Genomic DNA, 19,909 nt, shown 5'->3' on the forward strand with positions numbered 1-19,909 from the left:
AAATCCAATACTATTTCTTGATGAAAACACACAACAAACTAGGAATAGAAGGGAACTTTCTCAACATGATAAAAGCCAACTATTGAAAACCTAAATGATTTTGATGATTAATGATGAAAAACTAAAAGCTTTCAGGAACAAGATAAGTATGTCTGCTTTTGCCACTTCATTCAACATTGTACTGGAGGTTCTAGCCAGGGAAATTAGTCAAAAAAAAAAAAAAGAATTAAAAGACATCTAGATTGGAAAGTAAGATAAAATTATCTCTATTTGGAGAAAACATATTATATACAGAAAACCCTAAAGAATTCACTAAAACGATAGTAGCTTTAGTTTTAAATAAACTAGCTCTGCAAAGTGTCAGTGTTCAAGATCAGTGTACAATATACAAAAATTAGTTATATTTCTATACCACAGCAATGAGCAATCTGAAAATGAAATTAACAAAGCAGTTCCATTCACAATACATCAAAAAGAATAAAATACTTAGGAATAAATTTAATCAAGGAAATATAAGATTTGTACACTAAAAACCACAAAATATTATTTTAAAAAATGAAAGATCTAAATAAATAGAAAGACATCCTGTGTTCATGGACTGAAAGACTTAATATTGTTAAAATGACAATAACCCCCCAAAATTATCTACGGATTAAATGCAAGCCCTGTGAAATGTCCAATTGCCTTTTTTGCAGAAAAAGATAAGCTGATCCTAAAATTCATATGGAAATGCAAGGGACATCTGATCCTAAAATTCATATGGAAATGCAAGAGACATCAAATAGCCAAAACAATCTTGAAGGAGAAAAAAGTGAGAGGGCTTACACCTTCTGATTTCAAAACTCACCCCACAGCTACAGCAATCAAGACAGTCATAGGGTCAGTACAGAGTCATAGAGTAGGTGCTGTGTCATATAATAAGTTCCTCTACACTACACACAATAACAGTTTGGTGGACTTTTTAAAATTGAATTTCCCAATAAGAGGTAAATGTTAACGAAAGGGAAGACACTAAATCTTTAATTTAGATTTATCATTTATAACTTTGTTTATTGAGTTTGCTCATACATGAGCATACCTGCTCTGACACTTGAACTGCTCATCTTTGTGAAAAAGAAAAGGAAATTATGTTTGTGCAATTTGCAGAGCTCAGTATTAAGCTGCAAGTATGACATTGTAGCTTCTCTCTGTTGCTATGGGCAAGTTACTTGAATGACTTCAACAGATTCTTAAACTGAACAGAAATTGCTTCCCACTCAGTTATAATTTTACCATGCAGAGGCTAGAAATCGGGAATAAATAATGAAGGAGGTCATCCAGGTTCACATTTAATGCTCTGTGTGGGATGTAGCTGTTGGAGAGGGGAAACATAGCCTAGTGGTAGAGAGATCTTTCTTTACGATCTGAAAGAAATTCTGGCAGCTCTGACTTTACTTTCATGAAAGTAAGTGGGAAAGGAAAACCTATATGAAGGAACAAATATGGTTGCTAAAATTGTGCTTTTAAGGTTGTACCTTACAGAAAGAAGTAAACAATCTCCAATTTTAAAAAAAGCATAGAATGTGGACTATAGGTTGATTAGGAATGTGGCATTATTTGCCATATAACATTATTGAGATAAAGATTGAAGAAATGGAAGAGGCATAAGAAATGTTCTTCCTCAAAACACCGTTTATGTAATCCATAGCTGGATTTATTGACAAGGGGTTTGGTGGATTAAAGATGGCCACCATTTCTTTGTAATGCTTTCCTTTGAGAAGTAGAGTTTATTTTCCCTCATCCTGAATCTAGTCTCATCCTGTGACTGCTTAAGTAATAGATAATGGCAGAAGTGACACTGTGCCAGTTCTAGGCTTAGCCTTTTAGAGCACTGACTGGCAACTTTTGCTTCTGTCCTCTGGGAACACTCACTCTTCAAACTCCGCCTTCTAGAGCCCAGCTGCCATCGGTGAAAAGCCCAAGCCACCTGAGGGTCCATGTGAGGTGCTGCCGTCAACATGCCCAGCTGAGCTCCCAGCCTTCAGCCAGCATCAACCAACAGCCATGTGAGTGCGTCATCTTAGATGTTCCAGCCCAATAGAGCCACCCAGTAGCTGTGGCCCCAATGGTGACAGCTCTGGCCTAGAACTACCCGGGCGATCCCAATTAACATGCAGAACGGTGAGGAGTAATCAAATGGTTGTTTTAAGCTGTGAAATTTTGGCTGGTTTGTTATGTAGCCAAACATCAAAACAATCATCTTGCATAATGATGTGTGTTAAAAGTTAGGTGTCACAGATGGCAGAATGAACAGAAAATTAGTAAATTTGACCTGTATCAACGATTATGTCTACAATCTCTCCTCAGAACTTTTCCAGGGGAGTTTTAGCAACTCAAAAGACTGCTTTCAGACCTGATCCCTTTTCTAGAACTAAATTTACATCCCACTGGGTTCTAGACAAAAAGTGTGTGAAAAATCTGTAAGTACCTTTAATTGATTGAAAGTGCTTTCTTTTCTTTAAACTTCAAGCATGGAGACAAAGCTTTTACTTAGAATGTCCTTAGTAAGAGTGTTCATTTGTTTGTTTTGAATAAGATGAAAACATAAGAATGTTCAAGAGTTTTACATTGAACTTTTATGATGTCACTGATATATTTTTAAAATTAGATTAAAACAAAACAAAAGAAAACCACCCCAAAAGACAATAAACCCAGCAGCCCTAAAAGAAAAATTTAGGTTCAGTACACTATGAATAGAAATTCCTATATGTTGAATTAATTTTTGAATTTGGTTTCTGAGTCTTTTGTAAATAATAGGTCAAAATGAATTAGTGGAATAAAATCGCATTGGCAATTTCCTTTTAGATTAATGGATTTTACCTCAGATCCCAGTGTTGAGTTAAATGTAAACATGTGTTTCTGCGGATTGACAGCACACATTTTTCAATACATATAGTCCACTGAGAAACACAGTGCTCTCAGAGTTCAACCTGTCTTCTGGGAATGGTTCTGAGGAAACACCTAATTTTGAGCAAGTTACCAACGCACTCTCCCCTCAATATCTGAATCGTAAAAAAAAAAAAAAAGAATGATAACCATCCCTGCCCAATTTATCTGGAAGGACTGTTCTTCAAAATCAAGTGATCATATATGATGAACATACTTAAGGAGAAGGCTTTTTTTTAAACTAAAATCATTTTGTTGTTGTTCTTGATAATTTTGCTTCCAGTAATTTCATATTTTTTCTTTCAATCCTGGAAACTATTTTAATACACTTTTCTGAGGTCCAACGCTGTCATGTTTTAGATTGTGGTGTCTTTGCCTGCTTTGCTTATATGGGTCTCTGAAGTTAACTGATATTTAACTGGAACATAAACTGTGGCAGAAATATTGGGGAGAGAAGAGAAAAATAATCATACGTAGAGAAAATAAAAACTAAGGTGACAAATTCAAGCATTCAAACTTCTAACAAAATCTCCTTTCTTTCTATCTCATTTCAACCCACCGAGGACCTGTACACACCTTTACTCCTCTGTCTCCGTTTCCTTGTATGTTTCTCCGGGAACTTTATATATATAGGATTCCATGGTAAATACTGTTGTATCTTCATTCGCTAAACCTAAAGTTTTTATGATTTATCTATTTATTATTATTATATAATTATTATATAATAATTATACATTTGTTTATATATTTATCTATTATCTATTTATCTATTTATTTATATATTTGTCGTTCATTCCTTTTTACTCCTGAATGGTATTACTGAATACATCACATTTCGTTTATTCTCCTCTTGATGGACATTTAGCTTATTTCCAATTTTTGCTGTCATGAGTAGAGCTGCTATGAACTTTCTTGTAAAAATCTTTGTGTGACTATGTGTTTTCATTTCTCTTAGGTAAACATCTAAGACTGGAATTTCTGGATATTACGGTAGGTGTGTGTTTAACTTCATAAGAAACTGCCAAACAGTTTTCCAGAGTCATTTCCCATCACCAGTGACTAAGAGCTGGAGTTGCTTGGCATCGTCTCAACATTTAATATTTGTACTGGTTAGTTTTTGCTTCATAACAAATCTCTACATAACTTAGCGCCATAAAATAACACCAATCTGAGCCAACTCACTGGAACTTGACGGCTTAGGACAGCCTCACTTGTGTGTTTGGTGATTACCTCATCATCAGCTGGGATGACAGGCATGACTTGGCTTTGTGTGTTTCAGAGGCTGGCCAGGACTCATCCACATGGCTTGCTGGTTAAAGTCAGCAGATTAAAGCAAGCTCCATTCCACTTCCACTTTCTAATCCTCTGCTTGGTTCATGTTTGTTAATGTCCTAGTAGCCAAAGAAAGTCATGTGGCCAAGAACACATTTAAGGCATGGGGAAATGGATTCCACCTTTAATAGAAAGAACTGAAAAATCACATTGGAAAGGAGTACTGCTGCAGGGATAGGAAGTATTTGAGGCCTTTTAGCAATCTACCGTTTAGCAGTCTTTGATCACAAAGAATTTATAGTCTTTTCCCATGAAAAAATATAATCCTGTCATTCCAGAGCCCCCAAAGTTTCATTTCAATGATGGCATCAGTCTCAGAATTGAGAATATAGTTATCTAAATCAGATCCAAATGCAGATGAGGTTCCAAGAACTATAGTCATCAAGCGTTCGTCTGGGAAACAGAGCTAGCATGAGTGTTAGTGGAATAAGGGATTCATTGTAGGAATTAGATCTTACACAAAAGTGAAAATATGGAGTAAATGGAAGGGTTGAGATCAGAAAAAGAGTCATTCATGAGTCTACCTAAAGTACTGGTGCAGGTAGACAAGTTAGAGCTTGCAGGGAAGTCTGAGAAACTAAACATCCACTGCAGTAGGACCAAGAAAAGGAAGTTCATGGCGAGCTCTATGGGAACTTGTTGTCTTTGTGTAGCTACCAATTTTGTGGGTCCAGAGCCAAGCATGGTAGACCTGGGGTTGCTGTTGATCACCCTGGAAGATGAGTTGGACAACCTTGTAAAATGAGGTCATGCCATAACTCAGTGAATACATCTGCACCAGTCTGGCACTAAATCTGACACCAGCAAACTTTTGAGAGTAATGTCTACTGCTTTATTTATATAAATTATACAAAAGTTTCTCTTTGGGCCAAATCTAAAACAGAAAAGGAAATTCTAGGAAATATAGTCTTCAGCTTAACCAGGTTGACATAGAAAAATACAGTATACTGTTATTAGTTTTATTTTTTTTATTTTAGCATTGTACTAGGTATGTGTATACTCATTATATCTCATTGGGTTTCAATTTACACAACCCTAATGACTGTGCTTATTGGCCATTAATATTCCTTATTTTGTGGTCGTCTATGTTTTGTGCGAATTTTTATTAAGTTTTTTGTCTTTTTATTATTGAATTTTAGCAAATCTTTATATAGTCTAAATACAAATCCTTTGTTGTATAAATACATTGCAATGCTTTTATCCCATCGAGGTTTGCCTTCTAATTTTCTTAGTAATGACTATTTTTGAAAAGAAGTTTTTACTTTTAAGGAAGTTCAGTTTATTAAACTTTTTATTACGTTTAATGATTTCTGTGTTCTAAGAAATCATTGAACACCTGAAGTTTGCAAAGATATTATCCAGTATTTTCTTTAAGGAGACTTTTAGATTGAATTTTTATGTTTAGATCTGTATCCCATCTTGAGTTAATTTCTGTATATGGAGTGAGGTATTGGTCAAGCTTCTTTTTTTTTTTCATGTAGACAGCCAGTTCTTCTGGTACTATATATTGAAAACCATATATAATTTCTTTGTCCACATTAAATTTCATTGGTGCCTTTATAAAAATAAAATTACCACACTTCATTGTGTATCTATTTCTGGACTTCCTGTTTTTACTAATCCATTCTTCTATTCCATATCAATAATTATTATGACTTTATAGTAATTCTTAAAATAATACAAATCTTGCACATTTTTTCTATTTAAATATTTTAAAAAATTATTCTGGGTCGCTGGCAATTCTTTATAAATAGTACCAGACTGTCAATTTATGCCAAAAAATAACCTGCTTGAATTTTGGTTGGAAATGTGTTGAATCTATAGAATTGGGGGGAAATTGACATTTTTACAATATTGAGTCTTCTAATATGTGAACATGAGGTACTTCTTTTTTTTTTTTGATTCACATTTAAAAAGAATTTTTATTGGAGTGTAATTGCTTTACAATGTTGTGTTATATATAACGAAGTGAATCAGCTCTTTGTATACATATATCCCCTCCCTCTTGGACCTCTCTCCCACATCCCCCATCCCACTCATCTAGGTCATCCCAGAGCACCTCATTTATTTAGTCTTCCTTAATTTTAGCAATAAGATTTTCCGGTAGAAGCCTTATACAGCTTTTCTTATATTTATTACCAAGAATTTTTCTTGCTGGCATGGTAAGTGACATTGTTTTTAAATTCTCACCCCCATCCCAGACTATTGTCAATAGGACAGCCAAATTATTATTATTAAAAACAAAATTAGATGTTACTCTTCATATCATAACCAACAAATGCCTTCTTCTATTAAGCATAACAGACACCACAGTCATTTTAATAGCCTAAAAGTTCAGCTTGTTTCACCTCCTACCATTATTCCCCTGTTCCCTCTCCAGCAACCACACTGTTTCTCCACATGCCGCCCTCGTCAGAGGCTTCATTGTTGCTTCCTTTGTCTGTGGCAGCCGACCCCAAATATATGCATGGCTTCTTCCTTCACTGTCTTCAGGCCTCTCCTCACATGTCACCATGTCTTCTGACTCCTGACCACTTTATGTGGAATAAACCTGACTCAGCCCCTCAGCACCACCCCATCCTACTTACCTGGGCAGCCTTACATTTTCATTTGTCCAAGCTGGATGCCCCAGCTTATGCCTGCTGACCTGACTTCCCATCTAGTTTTCAACTCCTTTTATTCTAAAAAGTGTCCCAATTTGAAAAATAAATTACTTATCACCCTATCCTTATCTTGATTCACTTTTCTTCATAGCACTTATCAATTATGTGCCATATTGTACATTTGCATGTTTGTTTTCTAGCTCCCCCAAAGGGACTGTAAATTCCATGTGACAGAGTCTTTATTTTTATTGTTGACTGTTTTATCACCAACACGTAGAATATCACCCAACTTAATTTGTTGTGTTAAGTAAATGATTAATAAGTATACTAGCTGAGTGACTTTGGGAACTGTTTGAACTTCCGGTTTTTCCTCTTTCTGTAAAATGAAGTCCTAGATTAAATGAGGCCGTTAAGGCCATTCCAGCTCTAAAATACAATAATTGCTTGTGAAACCTCATTCCTTTTTGATACAAGTTTCATTTAAGTCAACAGTGTAGAGGAAGAACACTAGAGCAATAATTTTCATAAGCTAGAGTAATCCTCCAAAGCAATAAAAGACATCATCCTAAAGTAGAATTTCACTTAAGCAGCATGGATTGATTTAAAAATATTTACCTGGGTGACAACTTGCAGGGAGACTCAAGCATAAATCCATATTAATCATTTTCTGACCTAATTGAGTTTTTCCATACATTCCTGTAATATTTAAAAATATTTTTATGGGATAGGTAAAGTTATTTATGGAATTCATCTTATGATAAAGACCCCCCCAAATTTCTATCTCCAGCCCAGACCTGTCACCTGAATTCCAGACTCATTTATCCAAATGCCTGTGAACTCTCTACTTGCATTTCTAATAGGCATCTCAAACCGAACACATTCAAACCTGAACTCCTAATTTTCTCCCTGAACTTTCTGCTCTCAAAGTCTTTCTCACTTCAGTGGATGGCAGTTCTGTTTTTACAATTGCTCAGGCTAAAATCCTTGCTGTCACCCTTGATTCCTCTTTTATCTTACACTCTATCAGAAGATCCTTTTAGCTATTCCTTCAAATGCACCAAGGATCAGACCGGTTCTCACCCTCCTATACTTTTGCCCTAGTGTAGCCAATACTGCATTTCTCTGAATTACTGCAGTAGCATTTTAACTAGTTTTCCCTAGCTTCTGCCCTACTCATCCCTCAATACCCACCCATGTGTATTTTCAATAAAGCACCCTGAAAGATCATTTTAAAGCCTAAACCAGATTATGTCACTTCTCTGCCCCAAATCCTCTAATTGCTTCCACCTGACTCAGAATAAATGCCATGTTCCTAATAGGAGCCAGTAGGATCTGCCACCCTGATGCCTCTCTGACTTCATCTTCTCTACTTTTCTTCTTGTTCTATTTGTTCTAGTCACAGAGGCAGAGAACGCACCACATAACCTCCCACCTCAAAAAATTACTTGCTATTGACCTTGCTTAGAATACGCATCCCCTCAGAGGTCTGCATGGCCTGATGTCTTATACACTTTAGGTCTCTCCTCAAATGTCACATTACCAGAGTGGTCATTCCTGTGCCCTCAATATAATATAGCAACTTCCTCCCTAGTTCACACATTTCCTATTTCTATTACCCTACTTCCTTTTTTCTGCTTAGTAGTTAGCCCCACTTGACATACTGGAACAACATGATATATTTTGTGTCTGTTTGTTTTCTCTCCCCGTCTCCTAGAATGTAAGTTCATGAGGTATACAGCATTGTTTCAGTAAAGCTAACTTACTTTAAATGAGTTAGCTTTAAATTAATGTGCATTAACCACTTCCCTGGTGGTCTGGTGGTTAAGACTCTGCACTTTCACTGCAGGGAAAGTGGGTTTGACCCCTGGTTAGGGAACTAAGATTCCATATGCCATGCAGCATATGGGATCTTATTATGGGATCATACTTAAATTAAAAAAAAATTTTTTTTTAACTTGTTTATGAAGCTGAGAATATGCACAAATGCAAACAGTGTAAAATGCCCAGTCACACTTGTAAGCATCATCCTCCAGTTGAGCAACACACGCTTGAAGTCTAGGGGGACGGCAAGGTTGATGTCAATCCTTCTTAGCTCTCAGAGGAGAGGAAAGGGGTGGCAGAATCAAAGGTGTTTTGATGCTTTCCCACTTTTTCCAGTGCACTGATCACTTTTGCTGTTTTAGCTCTGCAAACAACCCAGGAAGTGTAGACCTTACACTACCTTCTAGCTGTTTAGAGTTCTCCAGTGCAGCACCCTACTCAAGACCTTCCACACCAAAGTGTACATTAATCCTGGAAGTGCTGATGTCTATGTTAGCACAGAAGAGGATCTGGAACTTCATCTAGTTCAGCCTACAATTTTCTAAGTGAGGAAACTGGAACTCAGGGAGGTGAAATGACTTATCGGGAAGCACTCAGAGGTGGCCTCAGAGTCCAAGCCTCCAGTTCCCCATTCCTGTTCATCTATAATGCACTGTATTTTATCAGCCTGTTATTCACATTGAATAAATATAGGAAATTACCTAAAAGTTCAACAGTAGGACAATGGTTACGTATATTCATATGATGCCTTACTACACAGCTATTAAAAATCATCACGTAGAAAATCACTAAATGACATGGGAAGTACTGGCAGCTTAGCTAAGTGAACAAAAGTTAAATAACATAACCTCAATTATATAAAATAGTTGTGTAAATGATGAGAAGGCTCTACACATCAAAAAGTTATCAGTGGTTACTTCTGGAAGATGGGACTAGAGATTTTTTAAACTTGTTTTTACACTTTCATAATTCCAAAATCAAAACATTTAAATAAGAGTCCATTTTGAACTTTTCCCCTGCATTTCACTTCCAATGAACTTTAAGGTCTACATTTTTAAGCACTGGAATATATTTATATGTGCTAACTTTTTTTGTATAAATAGCATGTGTAAGATATATGTGAGGTATATATGTGTGGAAAATTCAACAAGCTTCATGGATGTGTAGAATTACTAGCAATTAAGTCAAAAGAGAGAATGGCTTGTAACTATCTTAACCAGGTTTATAAGGTAAAGGTTTTGGGGGAGAATAATATACCTTATTATAATCATGAAGCCTTACTATTTTCTTTTTAATTCTCATGTTAAAAAATTATACTTCATTATTATACAAAATTATTACCCTCCAAAATGTTTTTAAAATTATTTAAAGCCCTTATAAATCATCATAACACAAAATTCTGTTAGTCTCTTCTTCGCAACTGCAGCTTTTGCCAAGTCTTTTTAGAACTTTTATGTAGACAAATAGTGCTGCTTCTTAGGAGAAGGACCATACTTAGTTTTGTTTTGCTTTGTTTTTGTTTTTCAAAGCATATGCATCTCAACCAATCTTGACAACAATCAGTTTATAACCATTGTTCAGATAAGTAAAATGACTTCAGAGTCTAAATAGCTTGCCAAACATCATACCTCTAGCATGTGATGGAGCTAAGTCGGAGCCCAAGTCTACATGTCTATAAACTCACGTAATGCTGTTTATACAGAATATTTTATTTTTATTAAAGTATAGTTGATTTACAATATTACATTAGCTTCAGGTGTACAGCATAGTGATCAGCATAGTGATCGCTATTTTTGCAGATTATACTCCATTATAAATTATTGCAAGATAATAGCTATAATTCCCTGTGCTATACAATGTATCCTTGTTGCTTATCTATTTCATACATAGTAGTTTGTATCTGTTAATCTCATACCTCTAATTTGTCCCTTCTCCCTTCCCTCTCCCCTTTGGTAACCACAAGTTTGATTTCTATATCTGTGAGTCTGTTTCTGTTTTGCATATATATTCATTCATATTATTTTTTAGATTCCACATATAAATGATATCATACAGTATTTGTCTTTCTCTGACTTATTTCACTAAGCATAAGTGAAATAAGGTTCATCCTCATTGCTGCAAATGGCAGAATTTCATTGTTTTTCATGGATGAGTTATATATATATATATATATATATATATATATATATATATATACATATATATATATATGTCACATCTTCTTAATCCAGTTGTCTATACAGAATATTTTACATTAATGTGGTGGCATTTCTTCACACAAGTGATAAAATGGGGAAGTTTATCCTAATCTTTCACTCTTCTTAGGCCCCTCAAAGTGCCATCTCCCACTATCCAGAACTTCTTACTGTAGTTTGTCACCAGGGGCTGCTCCATGATCCAGATCTGAATTGTCATTCCACCCCCATCACCTCAGCTAGATACTTGTTTCCAATAAAACATGCTGAGGACATCCCCTTGGATAACCTTACTCAGGGCTGCCTTAGTGCTTGATTCACATGTTTTCTATAGAATTCATTGTATTGTCTTATAAATATCAGTGCTAGTTTTTGTTTGCCCCACAAGATTATGAGCTCTTCAGGGGCAGAAACCAAATCTTATTCATCTATTTAGAAATACCCAATGCAGAAAATGAGACCTCCAGGTAAACTAAACCTCCAAATAAACACAATTAGTTTCAAGTTACAAAAGAGACAAATCATTATTACCCAAAGTGTATGACCCAGCATAAGACAAGGAAAAATTCACAATGTCTTGTGCTGATAAGAAACATAGCAAATAAAAGAATAAATATATCCCATTAGGAGGAAAAACAAAATTAAATCAACTGAAATCATCCTAGATATGACATAGATGACAAATTTAATAGATAACGTCATTAAAAGTTATTATAACTATATTTAATATTCTTAAGGTGGCAATAGCCATCCAGTTTCTCAGTCTTTCTAATTACTTTTTCCTGACCCTCCCATAGGCCTGAGATACATATGTTTGTGCATTCTCTTCTGCTAATATCCTGTCCTAGTTTACCACGGGTCAGTGTTGAGCAGTTGCACTTCAGTTCTACATCAGGGCTGCCAGTGTGCTCCACCTCTCGCCAGCAATGGGCTTCTCAATACCTGTTGGTCAGCCGTGAAGTTCCCTTTCAAGATCTTCCTTTAAACCGTGATTTTAATCAATTTTGTTATGATGTCCCTGGGTGTAGATGTCTCCATGTTTTTTGCGCTTGGTTAGGGTTTATTGAATTTCTGAGATTTATAGCTTTAACAAAATTTGGAAAAATTTCAATCATTATTTTTGCATCTATTTTCTTCTGGATCTTCTCCTAACCCCCAGGCCTGTCCTCCTTGCCCATTTATTCAGGGACTCCAGCTGCATGTGTATTAGTCTATTTAAAGTTGTTCCACAGCTCCCTGATGTCCTGTTCTGTTTTGTTTTTTTCCTCTGTGTTTCACGTTGGATTGTCTCTGTTGCTGTGTCTTCAAATTAACTAATCTGTTCTTCTGCAATGCCTAATCTGCCATTCATCCCATCCAGTGTATCTTTTCGACATAGACATCATATGTGTAGTTTTAGGTGTTCTTAAGAGGAACTTAACATATTTAATCTTTCTTCCAGCTTCTTGAACATATGTCATGCTGTGATAACAGCTATTTTAACATCCTGTCTGCTAATTCTGTCATCCATGTTTTATTCTGAGTCATTTTCAATTGGTTCATTTCTTTTCTCCTTTTAATGGGACATATTTTCCTGCTTCTATTTTTTATGCTTGGTAAGTTTTATTGGATACCAGTCTTTTTGAATTGTACCTGTTGGGTACTAGTTATTTTTGTACTCCTATAAATATTCTTAAATTTGTTCAGGGAAGCTGTTAACCTACTTGGAAACAGTTTGATCACTTCAAGTCCTGCTTTTAAGTTTCGTTAGATGGGAGCAATGAGGAGTTTTGTTTAGGGTGAAATTTTCACCACTACAGACGGGGCAAAACTCCATATTCTGTCTCCTGTGAATTCTGAGGTTTTTCCAGTCATGCTGGTGAGAACAGGCCCCATGTGAGCTTATGCCCCTTCTAACCCTTTCACGTGGTGCTTTCCATGGCCTCAGGGCATTACCACCTGTGCTTGTGCAGATCAGTGCTCTGACAGACACTGAGGGCCTACCCTCTGAGTATCTCCTCTTTGTGCTTCTCTCTCCTCCACATACTCTGCTCTGAGAACTTCAGCCTCCTAGCGCCCCTGGATTCCACTTCCATTTCCCTAAACCGGGGACACCATCAGGCTTTGCCTGGGCTCACTTGCCCTGTGTCAAGCCCTCATAGTAGGCTGAGACAATGATAAAGTCCATCATTTTTTTTTGTTTGTTTAATTGAAGTATAGTTTATTTACAATATTATATAAATTACAGGTATGCAATATAATGATTCACAATTTTTAAAGTTTATACTCCATTTATAGCTATTATAAAATATTGGCTATATTCCCTGTGTTGCACAATATATCCATGTAGCTTATTTTATACATAGTAGTTTGTACCTGTTAATCCTCTACCTCTATATTGCCCCTCCCCACTTCCCTCTCCCTACTGGTAACCACTAATTTGTTCTCTGTATCTGTGAGTCTGTTTCTTTTTAGTTATATTCACTAATTTGTTGTATATTTTAGATTCCACATATGAGTGATATCAGAGTATCTTTCTTTCTCTGACTGACTTACCTCATGTAGCATAATACACTCCAAGTCCATTCATGTTGCTACAAATGGCAAAATTTCATCCTTTTTATGGCTGAATAGTATTCCAGTGTGTGTGTGTGTGTGTGTGTGTGTGTGTGTACACACACACACACACACACACTACATATTCTTTATCCATTCATCTGTTGATGGACACTTAGGTTGTTTCCATATCTTGGCAATTGTAAATAATGCTGCTATGAACATTGGAGTGCATGTATCTTTTTGAATTAATGTTTTTGTTTTTTTCAGATATATACCCAGGAGTGGAATTGCTGGGTTATATGGTAGTTCTATTTTTAGTTTTTTGAGAACATTCCATACTGTTTTCCACAGTGGCTGCACCAATTTACATTCCCACCAACAGTGTAGGAGGGTTCCCTTTTCTCCACATCGTCACCAACACTTGTTATTTCTGTTCTTTTTGATTGTAGCCATTCTGACAGGTGTGAGGTGATATCTCATTGTGATTTTGATTTGCATTTCCCTGATGACTAGCAATGTTGAGCATCTTTTCAGGTGCCTGCTGGCCATCTGCATGTCCTCTTTAGAAAATGTCTATTTTATTTTATTTTATTTTATTTATATTGCCACATCACATGGCTTGCAGGATCTTAGTTCCCCAACCAGGGATCGAAACTGCACCTTCAGCAGTGAAAGCGTGGAATCCTAACCACTGGACCACCAGGGAATTCCCTATTCATATTTAATTGGGTTGTTTGTTTTTTGATATTGAGTTTTGTGAGCTGTTTATATATTTTGGATATTAACCCCTTATTGATCATGTCATTTCCAAGTATTTTCTGCCATTCAGTAGGTTGTCTTTTCATTTTGTTGATGGTTTCCTTTGCTGTGCAAAAGCTTTTAAGTTTAATTAGGTCCCATTTGTTTATTTTTGCTTTTATTTCCTTTGCTGTAGAATAAACATCCAAAAAAATATTGCTATGATTTATGTCAAAGAGTGTTCTGCCTATGTTTTCCTCTAGAAATTTTATGGTTTCCACTCTTACATTTAGGTCTTTATACATTTTGAGTTTATTTTTGTATATGGCGTTAGAGAATGTCCTAATTTCATTCTTTTACATGTAGCTGTCCAGTTTTCCCAACACCACTTATTGAAGAGACTGTCTTTTCTCCATTGTATATTTTTGCCTCCTTTGTCCGTAAGTGCGTGAGTTTATTTCTGAAAAGCTCACCTTTGTTTGTTTTTCATCTCTGGGATCACTGATTTCATTGCCTGAAAGCCAGTGTCTTCATGTATTTTATTCATTTTATCAGCTATTGCGCGTGAGAAGGTAAATTCATTCCCTGTTATTTCATTTTGTTTGGAAGCTGAAGGCTTACCAAGTCTCATTTTAGAGTCTGCTTCCTGCAGTCAAACCTGCTATTAACTGTTCTAGGCTAGTTCCCAGGAAACAGACTCTCACACTCTGAGATTTGTGTACACGATGTTTATTAGTGAGCGTTCTCAGTAGTATCTCTAAGAGGCTAAGGCAAGAGGGACTGGGCAGCAGAGGTTAAACTGCAATGCTGTTGTGAAAGAGGTCTCTGCCAATAATGAGGGAGCTCAAAAGGCAAAAGGATCTTTCAGAGTTGTCCCAATTATATCCCTTTCCTTACACATACACCACTGAGGTGCAGGAAGCTCTCAGGGAGAAGACATAACCTTGCGCTGAGTGAGGAGCTTTCTCTGGTAGGGAAGTGAGTACCTCTGTCCAGGCTGAGTACCACCACGTCCAGTGCCGAGGTGACTGCAACCTTACACAAATGCACATCAGTTTGCATCCTGATGAAGTGTTCTATTACAGTCAGGCAAACTTGTTTCTTATTTAAACAGCTTATCGAAATGGAAAGTATTTTTCAGCTAGTATCAGGAAAATATCTTTTCCTTATTATCCCACTTTTTACGCATCTCTCTTCAGAATTTCCTTTCAAAGACAATTAAGACTGTAAGTTAAGGTCTGCCCAGCATAACGAAGCTTTCTCTGGCAGGGACAGGGAGGTTTCATATCTGCCGGATCCAAATCCTCCATAACTAGAGGGCTCTGAAGAGACTGAACATTAAGGGACAAAACTGAATCTAAGTTGCAATTTATAATACATTTTTCTAGGACCGATAGTAAACATTTTTCTGTACTCCTTCTGTTTGAAGGAGGCAATGTAGCATAGAACTCGAGAGCGTACACAGGTAGAAAGTTTCAGTGATGCAAGATGAATAAGCTCTCGAGATCTGCTGTACAACGTTGTGCTTACAATTACCAACACTATATTGTGCTCTTAAAAATGTATTAGAAGGGTAGGTCCTGTATTAAGTGTTCTTACCGCAATAAATAAAATAAAAATCATAAAATAAAATAAGTGTGCACTCTGAAGCCAGATGGCTGACACTTACATTCTGGCTCTACCCCCTCTGTGCTTTGGACTTTGGGCAAGGTGCTATGCTTTTTAAAGCTCATGTTCCTTCTCTACAAAATGGGCTAATTATAACCCCGGACAGGGTTGCCACCACTGAGGCAGTCAGAAGCAGAATAATGTGGTTATAAAGAGTGTGGATCTGCCACCAGACCACATGGGCCTGAATGCTGCCTGATACTTACTAATTTAATTTAACCTCTGTTTTCTTATTTAAAAAAGAGCGATTGTAATCATAGCACATCCCTAGGGTGTTTATGGGGATTAAGTGAGTTATTACAGAAAAAGCGTTTAGTAGTGCCAAGCAGGTAGTAAGTGCTCAATAAATGTCAGTTCTGATTACAAGATGTTGAGGAGGTTTGCAAAGGTTGATGTGAATTTGGTGAAGAAAAGTAGAACAGGTCCTGCTTTAAGTGCCCTTACAGTTTAGTAAATGAGAAGGTCCAGGGTCTAAGTAATGATAAAAATAAGGTGGAATATTATCAGAATTTTAAAAAATGAACAAATAAAGCTCTGTGGAAAATAAAGGAGAAGGATATTAATTTCTAATGAAAAGTGGCAATTGAAAGACGGAACTTGTAAAGGCAGTTAACCTGAACCATAAGCAGAGCAGGCAGAATTTACGCTTCCTCATTTATTTGGTTAAAAGTAGGCAACTTCATAATTGACCTAATTGCAAAAAGGGGGCTGGGCAGCACCATCCGTGTAATTTCCCGAGGCTGTGGGACCAAGTGTCTAAAGCTGCCCAGAGCTATGGCTTTAAGAATCCGAAACACTGCCCCTCTACTCAACTCCAGTCATCTAGGGCTCCCAAGGTCGGTAGAGAAGTGGTTACCAAAACTCACTTCCCCATGCAGTCCAAAGAGAGAGCCCCTGGCGATTCTGTTTCTGCTGGCATGAGGAAGTAAGTATTCTCACCACTTCCCTATGGAGCCGGGGTTACTGTTGTCTGAAGTCATAACTCTTCCTCAAAACGTTAAGTACAGAGTAAAGAAAGGCTCCACTCTGTGTAGCGCTAATGAAATACAAGCGCTGTTTCTCAGCCTTTGAAAGTGGTTAAACAGCAAGAGAACTTGGACATCCCTAAGCTGAGTGGCAGGGCAATCATCTGAATTTGCTGTGCTCAGGAGCATCTCTGTAAGATTACAGCCTGGATGGTTAGTCTGGAGGATTGCAGAGGCAAAGGCCGTGGAGGCAGGCTACTCTTGCTGTGCCACTGGCCCCGTGTCAGACAAGTCCCTTTACCCCGCTGCACTTCAGTTTTTTTACCTGTGAAATAAGGAAAGTATTAGCTATCGTTGTTTGAGTGCTGATAATGTTCCAAACACAACATTTCAGGTAAGCAGTAGTATTCTTTCCTTTTTGCAGATGAAGAAAATGGAATTCAGAGAGTTTAAATGACTTACCCAGGATTACTCAATAAGAGTCAGTATTTAATTTTCAGGTCTGTCTCTAAAGCCTGCTCTAAGGAGCTAGCAGCCCTCCCTAAGCCTGGCATGTCATAGGAACTCAATAAATCACAGCTATTATTAACATTTCAAAATGACATTGACCATAATTACCACCTGCACATAAGAATATGGATTTAAAAAAAGATAGATATAGGGCCTATTTTCCTTTTTGCACTGGCACATACAAATGCCATCTTATGGTTTATAGAGGAATATATTTGCCTCTTAGAATCGTGACCAGAGTTTGGCTTCAGAAAAAAAGAGAAATTCCATTTCTGCATGCTGCATGCATAATGTAATAATGGAGAAAAACACTGGATGAGGAATTAATAAGCACTTCATACTTTAAAAACAAATTTTTATTATCTCATTATATCCTGATACCAACTCCCTTAATTTATTTTTATCCTAATTTAACAGATAAGAAAACAGTCTCTGAGTGGAGCAGTAATATGTCTGGTTGAAACCTGTGCTTCTGTTTTTAATGCCTCTTGTCCAAACTCTACCACTAAGTAGCCAAGCAACTTTTGGCAAGGCGTTTCTCTTCTCTTTGTCTGTAAAATACGTGTGGGCTGTAGATCACCTGATTTCCAAGACATTTCTTCTCTAATGGCCTTGGCACCTTTCAACCATTAACTGTGGCTTCGGGGATGGCCCTTGTTCAAGAGGAAACTCACCTGTCCATGGGTTGGTTGCTTAAAATTGTGCTATTTTTACCCAATAGTCTTTGTATATGCAATGCTTATGGCATTGCATTGATGACTCTGATTAGACTTAGTATTAAATAATATTTTCTTGAAGTTTGATCCTTTACTTTCATTCAGGAGAACTCTCTGGAAATCTCAATCCTGGGATAAATGAGGCAGAGTTCTCAAGGTGTCTTCACTTTCTTCACACATACAGCTATTTGTAGGGCATTTCTTCAGTCATAACATTAACCCTGCTGATTTAGAAGTTATTTATCTTGCATATAGAATACAGAGAAGTTGCTATCTGATTGTCATCTATGTAACACCCAATAATAAGATTGGGATAGTCTGACAAAGGAAAAGCTACGCTGAGCAGAGTGGTCTAGGCATTCATTCCTCAGAGCAGTTGAAAGATTTGCTTTGCAGGAAGCTGCTTCTCCCTTGTAGAGTTGGGCCACTGAACAGTTCCAAGAACAGAGGGAATGTCTGTATTTAAAGATGATTAATTATCTCTAGGCTAATGCAAGAGACCACCTGGTGATAGGGGTTCTAAACCTCAGGCCTGTGCACAGTTAAATCTCTCTGAAGTGAGGTTGTATTGGGCCGGAGCAATATTTGGTTTTATTTTAATGCACTTAAAATTTTTCCCAGTCTAAGCGTTTCTCAGCTTCATTCATGTTATCTGCCTGCTCCTCAAAGTCATTTTGAAATAGAGGCCCCTACTTTCTGTGCTTTCATTATGTTCTAAATATTTTACATACATCTTATTTATCCTCAAGATAGAATTGTGTTAGCTATTAGCATCTCCTGTTTACAAATGAGTAAACTGAGGCTCAAAAGGAAGGACTTGCCCAAGGCAAGATAACTTATAGATACCATCAGGATTGGCTGACCATTAAGCTAGAGGCTTAATGGGTCTTGTTTTGCTTGGATTCGTGTCATCTGGCTCCAGTGCCTTCTCAAGTGAGCTTATCAAGGGCCGCTCCATTCCACGACCTGGATTTATTCTTTCATGTGAACAACCCAAACCCACAACTTATTTAAACACAGACATCATGATTAGCGAAACTTAAGCGACTGAGGGTGTCATGGTCTTGCCTTCGCTAAAGGGATCCCCCTGCACCCACCGTATTCACTACTGAACCCACGATTTTCAAGCCATTGGCAAATTACTGTGTCTATAATAGTCTCTTTAATTATTACTAAAGGAACTCGTTCAGCAGAGAGAAGACCTGGGGAAAGGGGACTTGCATAGTACACGTATTCAAATCCAAAAGAGAGTCGATATATGTCCACGGTTCCGAAGGGCAAAGCCTGGCAGAGTCAACCTGATAGAAAAACTCCAGTTTATCAGAACTGCCCATCAATCCTACGGACAAATCCATGCCAGGGGAGCCTTCCTCCCCGGACACTCAACCCCTAGGTTACCACCCCCTCTGTGGAGCGCCCGAGCTCGCATCCCCACTGCGACCTAAAGCCACCTCCCCGAGAGCCTCCCCTGCTAAAGCCCTGCCAGCACCTGCCCCACGGCTGCAGGAAGCTCACGGCCGTCTCCTGGCAACCGCAGACGCGGAGCCAGGGTCGCAGAGCCGGCTCCTAGCTCAGAGCTCAGCCGCTGCCTGGGTCCGCCTCTGCCATGACCACCAAACAAACCAGAAAGAAAGAGGTGCATCCTATCAACTCGGCGCACGGATCGGATAAATCTAAAGAGTAAGGGACCTCTGCCTGCCCATCCCACCCCTGGCCTGACCCCTTGGCCTTTCCACTCGTCCTGGCGCTGCTTCACTCTAGCAAACCATGCCAGGACACGAGTTTAGATGGCCTCTTGGCAGCTTCTTTCCCTTCTGTGGTAACCCAGACTCGGGAGATTCTTGCACTCATTCTTCCTCCATGCCTGCCTCGATCCACCTCCTCCCAGGTTTCCCTAT

General features: G+C 37.7%; 2 protein-coding genes across 2 annotated transcripts in view; both read left to right on the forward strand.

The window, feature by feature from the left end:
• The window catches only part of RAB32 (RAB32, member RAS oncogene family), a 35,988-nt gene extending 32,128 nt beyond the window's left edge, over nucleotides 1-3,860 (forward strand). The window contains exon 3 of the mRNA XM_089922104.1: nucleotides 1,933-3,860. Coding sequence (XP_089778230.1) covers nucleotides 1,933-2,049 — 117 coding nt within the window. The 3' untranslated portion in view covers nucleotides 2,050-3,860. The remainder of the gene's footprint in view (nucleotides 1-1,932) is intronic.
• A 20-nt stretch (nucleotides 3,861-3,880) lies between these two features.
• Nucleotides 3,881-19,909, forward strand: part of ADGB (androglobin) — a 193,783-nt gene continuing 177,754 nt past the window's right edge. Inside the window, exon 1 of the mRNA XM_089922105.1 lies at nucleotides 3,881-19,691. Within this exon, the coding sequence (XP_089778231.1) occupies nucleotides 19,618-19,691 (74 nt within the window). The 5' untranslated portion in view covers nucleotides 3,881-19,617. The remainder of the gene's footprint in view (nucleotides 19,692-19,909) is intronic.

The sequence above is a fragment of the Delphinapterus leucas genome, chromosome 12, assembly GCF_059928025.1.
Source record: "Delphinapterus leucas isolate spDelLeu-1000000601 "Yukka" chromosome 12, BTC_Dleu_Yukka2, whole genome shotgun sequence".
Classification (NCBI taxonomy): Eukaryota; Metazoa; Chordata; class Mammalia; order Artiodactyla; family Monodontidae; genus Delphinapterus; species Delphinapterus leucas.